Source organism: Patiria miniata, unplaced genomic scaffold, assembly GCF_015706575.1.
Source record: "Patiria miniata isolate m_02_andy unplaced genomic scaffold, ASM1570657v1 HiC_scaffold_3, whole genome shotgun sequence".
NCBI classification, from domain to species: Eukaryota; Metazoa; Echinodermata; class Asteroidea; order Valvatida; family Asterinidae; genus Patiria; species Patiria miniata.
This window is the reverse complement of record NW_024037069.1, coordinates 6,366,865-6,377,774: the sequence shown is the minus strand read 5'-3', so window position 1 is coordinate 6,377,774 and position 10,910 is coordinate 6,366,865. Positions and strand designations below refer to the sequence as shown.

General features: G+C 40.7%; 1 protein-coding gene across 4 annotated transcripts; it reads right to left on the bottom strand.

The window, feature by feature from the left end:
• Positions 1-636: 636 nt before the first annotated feature.
• On the bottom strand, positions 637-10,236 carry LOC119738163 (B-cell receptor-associated protein 31-like). Of its 4 annotated transcripts, none has more exons than XM_038212914.1 (7): positions 10,192-10,236; positions 8,591-8,737; positions 7,800-7,900; positions 7,373-7,517; positions 6,091-6,235; positions 3,826-4,017; positions 637-2,897 (listed from the first exon to the last, which is right to left on the bottom strand). In XM_038212914.1, the coding sequence occupies exons 2-7, from the start codon at positions 8,680-8,682 to the stop codon at positions 2,859-2,861; spliced, it is 714 nt and encodes a 237-aa protein (XP_038068842.1). In that variant the 5' UTR covers positions 8,683-8,737; positions 10,192-10,236; the 3' UTR covers positions 637-2,858. The 4 variants fall into 4 exon arrangements, with proteins under 4 accessions (XP_038068842.1, XP_038068841.1, XP_038068840.1 ...); XM_038212913.1 differs by lacking the exon at positions 10,192-10,236 and adding an exon at positions 10,122-10,185; XM_038212912.1 differs by lacking the exon at positions 10,192-10,236 and adding an exon at positions 10,029-10,183.
• Positions 10,237-10,910: the final 674 nt, after the last annotated feature.

Genomic DNA, 10,910 nt, shown 5'->3' with positions numbered 1-10,910 from the left:
GAAGGGTTTTGTTTTTACAGGGATACCCATGCGTAGCTCTTTTTGTGCATTGAATGCAACTGAATGCAATTAACAAGACACCTCAAAGCTGGCTTGTGAATGTAAAGGATCTATCCAACAAGGTATGTTCTGTGACTCTAGCTTCAGTGAAGAGCGCCCTCAGTGGTGAGAAAGCTGTAGCATTTGTTATGGGCTCCATACACAAACAAGAGGGGGCGCTTTTTGTTTTCCACTTTCGAGAATCTCGTGCTCGTACTGGTTCGCGCACATAAGTACGCACAACTTCTTTTTTGTGTAAATGTGCACAAAGCCATAGTGTCTTTGCGCGAGCATCAGGTGTTGTCGGCAATGCAGTCGAATGTCTGTCATAGTGCAGTGGTCTCCCCCAACTCTCCCTTTCTTACCATTGAGGGGGTAGTTGTGCACGCACGGAGCCCATACCAAAGTTGAAGGCAAAGGTTCGGAAATTTCATTACACTCGAAACAAATTGCGCATGAGGTGATTCCGTTTGTGTAAATTTGTACAATGAAGCATGAGTGTAAATTGTCTCAAAGTGTTCAGCAATTTTATATTTTAACACCCCCCCCCTCAAAAACAAGCAAAAACAAGGCAGAAACGTTTAGGAAATATTCAAGTAATATAACATTTTCAGAGCTTAGCCGTTTTATTAGAATTGAAAAAAAATGTTATTCACTTCTCTAGCAAACCTAATGTATATACATGCATGTTATTCACAAACCCATAGTCTTCATTTGTACCATAGCAGTTCACGGTGTCATTAAAGAAATATTCTCTCTACTTAAATAATGCCACAGCAGAGGCAACAGTAAAATTAGTTTTTTTAATAAGTGTAGAAATAATATTAACGGGTTACATTTTTAGATTAAAGCTGTTAATAAAATTACCTTCTTTTTTGTTTTGCTTAATTTTCTTAAGATTAACATTATGCCTCTGTTTTAAGACTCTATTTTAAGAAGATCTAGCTGTGCCATGTCTGATGGAGTGGTTGTTGCTGCGGAACCTCATGCAACTATTCTACTAATCAACAATGCTCAATTCTGAACATTATTTTTAAATTAACCAATCCAATTAAAGATAATCTCTCAAAATGAGTGCAACTTGAATTATTTAAAAACAAAAGCAACCTTCTCCACTATAGAGCCAAAAGGTGTTCAGGATATTCCAATTATAAACCAATAATATAAATTAGTTTTAAAAGCAGAGCAATCAAACAAAGAAAATTGCATTACAAACAAAATAAGACGACGACCAAAAATCCTACTGCTTACTATTTCTTTACCTTTTCTTGATATCGAGTGGACAAATGTTCTTTTAACATTAAAAATACAAATTGTTGAGACTGACGGTGGGCATAGGGGTTTGTAAATATGAGTACAGATTTAAGTGTTACAGGTTTTCCATTGAAGCCAGCCCTGCTGATACCAACGGTATCAAACAGCAGCAACTTTCTGTTGGATTTTATTGATTGGAGCTGTGAAAAAAAACCCAGATCGGCCGATGGACTCGGCGGGCATTTACACTTTAATATCTGGGCCCAAATGTGTAATGCTGCTAAGCACACAATTTCTGCTAACAGAGCCTCTGTTTATTTCATGGAGATTGTAAGCAGTAAGCACACGTAACCCCAGAGGAAATGCTGCTTAAATTTGGTGACACTACAATGAAATCTCCATGCGTGCGCAACAGTTAGCACATTCAGCCGAAATAGTGCTTAACGTTAGCACCATTTCTGCTATAGTTTGCACAACTTTTCTGCTAACCGTTGAACAGAGTTAGCACATCCCAACCGTAATAGTGCTTAAGGTTAGCACAATTTCTGCTACAGTTTGCACAACTATTCTGCTAGCCGTTAAACAGAGTTAGCACATCAATTTCTGCTATAGTTTGCACAACTTTTCTGCTAACCGTTAAACAGAGTTAGCACATCCACACCGAAATAGTGCTTAAGGTTAGCACAATTTCTGCTACAGTTTGAACAACTTTTCTGCTAACCGTTAAACAGAGTTAGCACATCAATTTCTGCTATAGTTTGCACAACTTTTCTGCTAACCATTAAACAGAGTTAGCACATCAATTTCTGCTATAGTTTGCACAACTTTTCTGCTAACTGTTAAACAGAGCCATGCAATTGGGCCGAGTTGGAACTTATCGCATCAGGCAGGGTCTCGACAAATTACTTGCAGCAGGGTTAGAGTTGATTATCCAAATAAAAACAAAACTTACAACTGTGATGCCCTATGGCAAAACCAGGCAGTTCCCAGAATCATTATATTAACATTGAACTCAAGCTCACACATTCTACGGACTCTTAAGAACCGCAAAAATAGCAGTTCCATTCAACAGTAAATAAAAGTTCCATTGCATGGTCACACTATTGGTCACACTACAACATGGCTCTGATGATGAGGCTTTATTCAGGCATATAAATCACAAATAATAATGAATGTTTCACATTCGTGCAATGGAAATAATTATTTCACTCGGTGACATGGAACACTCCATCTGTCACCTAATGAAATTATTCTTACCACTGCCCTCATAAAAGTTTATTCATTAAAGTTATACTTTCTGCTAAACAGCTCTATTAAACTGGGTCCTGCTTGTCACAGATTAGCACTATTACCCGTGGGAACTAAAACGTAAAACTTGGTCTGCGCAAATATCTGGTATGAATAGTGAAATGGCTCACAACTTTCTGCACACATGGTGCAAGCCAACTTCGTTTATTCCAGTGAAATGAAAGGAGAAAGTGGCTAGCACCATGTTAACCCCACCATAGCACAGATATGGAATTGACCGCAGTGAGCAACTCTGTCGAAATCACTGATGAGACTGTCTAGCTATCTTTCTTGTTGTTTTCCTCCTCCACAGTTTGCTGAAAACACAAAGAGGAAGAGAAAAAGAAAAGATGCAAGATTTTATATTTAGCAAGCTCCCAAGTCCCTCAACATCAATGTGCTGTGTTCAAAATCACCCAAAGGGCTCATGAAGTGAATATTTCTGAGGAACATATTTTGTGCTACTTTCTAATCCCCTTAAGTGTATGAAAACTAATTGATATTCCTTTTTTGGTTAATTTTGTTAAAAAGTGCACTTTTTTAAACATTTCACATTTTCCATGCTTTTCTGGGCAACTGAGGGCGCCGTTGTCGTGACACCATTTCAGGGAGACACTGTTCATATTAGTTGTTTTTCTGTTGAAATAGTGAACCCCAAAAAATGCTCATTGAAAACATTTGTGAGAAAAGTTTGCTCATTGGCCTACTGCCATGAACTGACACAACAATGAATCACTAATGAACAGATAGTTTACGACAGCGAAATATATCCAAAAGTTTGGCAACTTTTTGTGCATAAACTAATATTGCAACATTGAGATTTCTGCCTGATATGACATCACACTTTTGCTCATGAATATGGAAATTCCATTAGCATAAAAACCAAAAAGGCACCAAAATACCCTTGAAAATGGCAAAATGAAAATTGAAAATAAGGTAAAGGGATACAAAGGTGCATTGCATTAAAGAAAAATTACATTTCATGGGCCCTTTAAAACTAAACATAAAAGTCCTTCGTATATGAGTACAGAAGTCTACCCACTAGTTGTGGACATGATTGGCATGCAAGCCAGGAATGACGTTCAAGTGTCGGTTGTATCTTTGAACAAATGCCAAGCTTCTTCCGAACAAAGTGATTCTACCGGCAACTTGTCCAGAACTCGTCCCGAATATGAATTGAGACGGGCCCTAAGCTACTCTAGTCAACCAACAGTCCTCGATCCTTGCCCCTTGATCTGCTCCTACCTGCAGCCTGGCATGTTCCTTGAGGAGGCGGTCGTACTCCATATTGACTCCCTCGGCCTGCTTCTTGATGGATGTCAGGTCTGTCTTGCTCTGCTGTAGCTCCTTCTTGGCCGCTTCCAGCTCCTCCTTGCATTTTATCAACTCCTCGTTGGTCTCGTTATCTGGAATCTCATCCACCGAGGAACCATCTCCCTGTGAAAACCAAGTCAGCAAAGGTTTACACGTTTTCTGTGTCTCACAAGACGCTGCACAGGTAACTGCTTCCGGGCAATCTCCAAGGAGAAAAACTGATGCGAACACATTAACGTCTTATAAATTTTCTGAAAAATGTGCATAAACTATTGGTGGATCCCTTTGTCTTGTTAAGAATTTGGCCCCCTCCGTATTGGCAGTAAAACTTACATTGTGAGACTTTGCCCTAGGGGCAATTCCATGGTTACGTTAGTTACATTTTTGATGCACTTTTGAGTTTCTTTGGGCTGTATCCCCATGGTAGATATAGTAGACCTAGACCTACCTAAGCACCAAAGATGACATCCAGAAAAATGTGTTATGTATGATAAATAAGATGCACAAAATCGGTTACTCACGTTATGAAAATGTAACGTGAGTAACCGATTTTGTGCGTCTTGTTTATCATACATAACACATTTTTCTGTATGTCATCTTTGGTGCTTAGGTAGGTCTAGGTCTACTCTATCTACCATGGGGATAGCAGTTTTTAAACCTTTTCAGTAAGGTAATTACAGCCCAAGGAAACTCAAAAGTGCATCAAAAATGTAACATGAGTAACCCTGGAATTGCCCCTAGCCTCCTAGATCTTTCAAAGTCTACCAAGAGCATTCTGGAGGATTTTGCAGGATTGAAGCTGAGAAGGAAAGTGCCTAGCTACCAATACTTTGCATGGGACTAGACTTGATCCCCTTCAGCCGACATGCAAAGAATCAACTTCTGAAACCCTAATCATTCCATGTCCTTGAAGGCATAAAGGATTATTTGCATTAATCCCAGAAGTAACCAACCAAATTATTTTCAAAAATCTTATTTGGATTCAAGATCATACCGGTATACTAATTTAACACCCTGTGAAATTATTCCATCAAGAAATGTAGAAATTAAGAAATGTAGGTGATTTCCAACGATCAGTCAACCGAAGGCAAATCATTTGCAATAATCATTTGCAGTAATCATTTGCATTAATCCAAGAAGTAATCAACCAAATTATTTTCAAAAATCGTACTTGGATTCAAGATCGTACCAGTATACTAACTAAACACCCTGTGAAATTTTTCAATAAATGTGGGTTATTTCCAACGATCTGTCAACTGACTGATTTTTGGAAATAAAAGTACTATTAACAAAATCGTGTTTCGTGATGAAAAGGTTGTGCATGGTTTTTCACTGTTTTCTCAAAGTGTAATATCCACTGAGCTGAAACTTCAACAGGTTAGGTTTTGAACAGTCTTCTTTGGATTCTGAGTGGTGTTATTATTGGTTACAAACAAAATGCATGAAAAGCAAATGATCCAATATGCATGTAAATGTCCAACAGTTTGGAAAATTATGGAAGGAAGAGTCCAGCCACTATTATATAACTGACATACAGATCCTTGTCATTTGATTGGTGGAACTCACATCACGTGACATTCGTTATTGCTCCCATTTACGCAGGGGCTCAAAAAGTCCCATTAGCCCATGGGGAATGGGACATACTATTCAACAGTTGGGATCATCCTTGTTCCATGACGCGGTATTTGTGTGCAAATGCATGCTGGTGTGCGCGTTGAGCATAGCGCGTATTATTCCCAAGAGCCAGTGGCTACAGAGTTGGGTTCAAACATTTCGTGAAGGGGTGGTTTGGAAGAGAGAAATACATTTTCCACCAATTTTGTATTGAAATAGAAGTTCATTTTTAACTGTAAATCAAATTACAAGGATCTATATGTCAGTTATATAAAACAAATATTGAGTGGCTTTGAATTGTGAAATGGGAGGAATATTATCGCTCGGTAAAATCTGGACTGTCCAGATTTTACCTTGCGATAATATTCCTCCCATTCCACTCTGAGCCACTCAATATTTGTATATACGTGTAGCTTGATATCCTTTGAAAGATAAAAGTATGAAGTAAATATGTCACTGGCTTCATGTACACTTATAGATGTCAGAGGATACAGAAATGTTCTTTTGGACAACATGCTCATGGAGTTAGTGTAAATTGAAGTTCTAGTCTCCTTGCCCTTTAATCTACTCATCTTTACTGACCTTTTTGGCCTCTTTGAGTTCTTTCAGTTCCGCCATGAGTTTCTGGGCGTGGTCCGATGCCCCCTGGGCCTGCTTGATGGAGGCCTCGTTGGAGGCCTGTAGTCTGGCTTCGGTTGAGATCAAGGTGCAGACCCTCTGGAGCACGCTAAAGCAACAAATAGGTTAAGCATGATGAAGTAAGCTTATGATAATCATAAATTTGTTTCCTTTTTTTTCTTAACTCTAACCGCCCTGAATCCTCCAAAATCCTGTTTGCAAATTGGAGGAATTTGCAGGATTGAGGTTACATGGCCAAAGTGCGTTGCTGATTTCGGAGTACGCACTGTGTCAAGGTCTTGGGCCGGACCTTGTGTTGTTTATGCTCAGCCGTGCATAAATTTAGTCCTTGATTATACTTGACATCCTCCGCACTGCTCCAGGATGTCACTGCCTCTGCCTCAGCCTATTGACAGTCATAGCGGGAGGATTTTGCAGGATTCAGGCAGTGGTCACCCCTCCATGGACCATATTCAAGAAACAACGGAGGAATTTGCAGGATTGAGGGTATATGCTATTTTTCCATGAGGCCAATTAGAGGATTTTGTAGGATTGAGGCTACATCCTAGCAAAAAGGCCTAGGGAGTTAGGGTTAAAGTTTACTACCTCCCCTTGGTAACAGATCAGCCAATATAATAATAGTAATAATAAAGGAGACTTGTAATGGGCCATGTCTGTCACAAAGTGACACTCCTGGCGCAGAAAATATCCCTCTTGCTTTGCTGTCATCTGAGTGCAAACCTACACAAATTAACCAAGGCGATACATCCTACTGAAAGAGAGTTCATTACTGAATGAGAGGTAAGAAGACGCCTTTCTCGGGTGGATTGGCAGTGAATTCCACAGGGAAGGACCAAACCGGGAGAAAGATTGGTCTCCCCGGGATTGATGGGAGCGGGGTACTCGAAGAAGATCTGTGTCGGAGGAACGAAGGCATCGGTGTGGATCATGGCGTTGTAGCAGCTCTTGGAGGTAGGTGGGTGATGTGCCATGGAGCGAGCCGAAGACTAGGACCCAGATCTTGAAGAGAATTTGCTGATGTACAGGAAGCCAGTGAAGTGCATGGAGGACAGGAGGGATGTGCCCATATGAAGTAAGGGAATTACATAAGGGGAATGTTAACATTTAAAGGATCTACTACTACGTCGGTGAAGGGCAAAACCTAATTTGATTTATATCACCCCGGCGCAAAAAAAAAAAAAATTCCATCTTAAAATAATTTAAAGGATCATTGAGAGTGACTCACAGCCAGAGGAAGAGGGCAAACCCGGCGATGTAGAGGTTCCTCTGGGATCGGAACAGCTTCATGTTGAGCTGCGTCTCCGCCCCTGGAACGGAAATGTCAATCTCATCCCATGCTGCTGAGTATTTCCGCACATCTCGGATGGCATCTGCAAACAGGAAAAAAAAAAAAAAAAACTATTAACACTCGGCGGCCATAGCAACTAGCAGGTATGCAACTGAGAATTTAGAAAAAACGAAGGAAACTCCAAAATACACAAAGACTTTGTACAGTGTTTTTCAATTTGTAATGGCATTCATGAGAATTAAAAACAAGGAAATCAGCGGATCCGAGGAAAAGTTGCATGCCTGAACTAGGTCACTCTTTTGGTTTCATGTCTGACGTCTGCCTGTTGAGGCAACTGTCTAAAAAACATCAATTTCAAACTCACCAAAGAACAGCAGGGCCAGGACGCCGATAAACACATTGAAGTAGATGTAAGAAAATGAGTTGATTGTCTTCAGGATGGAAGAGTTGAATATCTTCTGCCACCTGAAGGATGAACAAACAAAAAGACACTTACATACGTGAAATTATTTTAATCCCAAAGCTCGGTAATCGAGTGGTAAGATGTCTGTGCTAGTAAGCAGGAGGTCGTGGGTTCGAGTCCCAACTGAGCAATGTGTGAAATATTCTCTCTCCGATGTTATATGGGTGAAGGGCAGGAGCCAATATTTAACACTGCTGGACTGGACTTTATGCCCAAAGAACGTCTCCTAGTTTCTGTCCACCGGGGGAAGCTGTACTAATTTGGGTATCTGGCCTAGGGAAGTGCCAGGGAGTTAGGAGCAACAACCCTAGAAGGCAAAGGGGAGGACAAAGATCAAGAGGCCGACCCAACGCAACCTGGGAAGACAACATCAGGACTGGACTGGACTGACAGCTGTGCGATGTGCCAAAGATCGCCAATCCTGGAGACGTACGGCTAAGTTGGCTGCCACCCAACCACTGTCAGAGGACGGCACCGGATAGGATAGGACTGGACTGGACTTTGATTCAGTGCTGGACAGCTCAGTCACCATTACTTTTGTCCCAAAGTTTTATGTCCTACCCTCATCTTTCCCTAATGGAATCTTTGGAGAACTTTTTCAACCACAAAAGAGTGAGTTAAGATGTCAGCCTGACTATGCGATGCATGTTTTTTTTCCTGCACTTTGGGATCTTGGTTTACCAATGACTCACATGTACGGCTTGATGAAAGGCAACAAGAGAAGGAGAAGGATAGCTGCCTCTAGGTAGAGGAACCCAGCGACGAATGTCCACTGAAGAGTCATGGTTGACAGGGTGTTACCACGGTGCTTGGAATGAATGCAACTAATTCATGTAATCCTGAGTAAATTGGGGAAAAGAACAATGGTGTAATTGAAAAGTAACAAGAAAGGGGGACCTTAGGTTTATGAATGCATGCATTTTCTTTTCAGAAATCTGGGTCCTAAGTATATTTCCTTTATCGAAAAAACACAATTTCACCAACAGTGTATTTCTGTCCGACTGGGACTGAGGCCTAATCAGGACTCAAACTGTGATTGGTCGATTCGGATGCAGCGTTTTTGAAATACAACAACGGCCGGGCGCGCATAGATCTACAAAACCTAGACACGACCGTGATTGGCCGGCTCTATTATTGCAGGCATATCGCGTAACTTATCGTTACAGAGCACGTGACCGCAGAATTTTTTGCCCAACTTGCCTTTTTTTGCGAGTGCAGTGGTGGCGCAGGGAGCCAACGAGCTCCGCCACTGGCATGGTCTTTTTTCATGTGCGGGTACCACGTGCGCCTTGACTCAAGTCTACGTGACCGACAATCCAGCACGCGCGTGATCTTTTCAATGTTGGAATTTAGATACGCAAACGTGTGCAAACGAAACTGAAAATTTCACGAAAAATAGACGTCTGAGAAAGGCGGGACTTCTTTTCCATCGCTATACAGAGGGTGAGTGTGCTTCTAAAGCGTAAATAAACTACAAAGTCAGTCAAAATGTAAAAATCTAAATTTGACAAAGGTCTACATTTTCGAGTACATGTTCCAAGTGTGGCCTTTATTTACGTAGTAAATTTGCAACATTTATGGGGCTACATTTAAAAAAATGTTGCAACCTGATGCCACGTTTTTCTTCATATCATCTCCATGAAGGTCAGTCATTGCAGAAATGATGATAAGAATTAAGACATGAATCTGGGAGTGGGACTAAGAAACATTTCCAATTTTGTTAGGAAATACTTTTAAAAAATTCTTGAGTCTCCACAGACTTTGTAAACAACCGCCAAAGTAGCGTCAGGTTGCAACATTCTTTCCCTACAAAAAGATTCTTTCCAATTTCCAAATTAGAAAATACTTGAGTTGAAAATGCACTCGACTCTCTCTGTACACAATCGAAGAAGTGGCATCTGGATACTACATTCTTTCTCTGGTTTTCAAAAACCACACCCATCACAGTTACACAAACAAAAACAGTTACCAGACAACAGACTCTTCCTTTTCCCCGCCCCCGCGTCTTGGCATGCTTGGTAACTATGTTGAATGCCATAGAATGTAATGTATTGCCACGATTGCCACTGCACTGACCAGCTGACTGTGTTCATGAACAAAAATTGTCGACTCGTTTGAAATTGAAATTACCCGACTGAGATAACAGAAATTGACGTTGCGTATCTTATTTGAGATTCTCTCTATCTTAAATTAACACAATGTACACACATATCATTAAATTATCGAATGCTTCATGAAGATTTTAGGAAGTTAAGTTAACTAAACCCCTTCCTTTAATCGTACGTGTCCTTACCCAAATTCGCCCAAACGACCTGCACAAATAAAACCCGAAATAAAGTATGACACCCTTTGCTCTTCCATTTAAATTTCATGCACAAGCAAGACTAAGGACCTGACTAAAATTGCTGTAGACTGGTACCTAAGATTGTCGTCCCATAAAAAATATGTATTTTACCATTAGCGGTGGGTTGGATACATGGCCAATTTTTGGGCGAGCAGTGAGGGCGCACTTTTCAAAACTGTCAAACGTTCTCCATTTCTCCTGCTGGGGGTCCTCCTGCTGTCATGTCCTGTTGCCTGCCTCGCGTTGAAAGGTTTGTTTACTAGTTAAATGCAATAAAGTGGCAAATTAAAAAAGCATCTGAATCGCCAAGGGAGTGAACACCCTAACAAAGGTCACAGTCACGGTTTTGATCCAAAGTTGTGCATGATAGTGGTGATGGTTTACCGGTCAAAATTTGTGTGAAAATTCACCTATTTTTGTTGCAGCGTCTAATTCGTGATAAATTGGCTATCGTTACGGCAGTCGACAGTCTGGTTCCCTGGAAATGGGTCAAGTGGTATCCGAGTCAAGTCATACCCGAGTCAAGTACCTGAGTCAACTCTTAGTACTCAAGTCAACTCGTATCCCTGGCTTCAATAACTGCATGCCCATTTTCGAAAAAAAAAAAAAAAATTTAAATGTGAAAGTAGCTGGAGTTACCCAGCCCTGAGTTTTATCATTGGGTTGTC

What these genes read in the sequence shown, in the direction of transcription:
- LOC119738163 (XM_038212914.1), bottom strand. Translation starts at nt 8,682, where the DNA reads ATGACTCTTCAGTGGACATTCGTCGCTGGGTTCCTCTACCTAGAGGCA. An exon ending in CCTTTCATCAAGCCGTACAT is followed by an intron (nt 7,901 to 8,590) that starts GTGAGTCATTGG and finishes TTCATCCTTCAG; the next exon opens with GTGGCAGAAGATATTCAACT. An exon ending in TTTGCCCTCTTCCTCTGGCT is followed by an intron (nt 6,236 to 7,372) that starts GTGAGTCACTCT and finishes TTGTTGCTTTAG; the next exon opens with CGTGCTCCAGAGGGTCTGCA.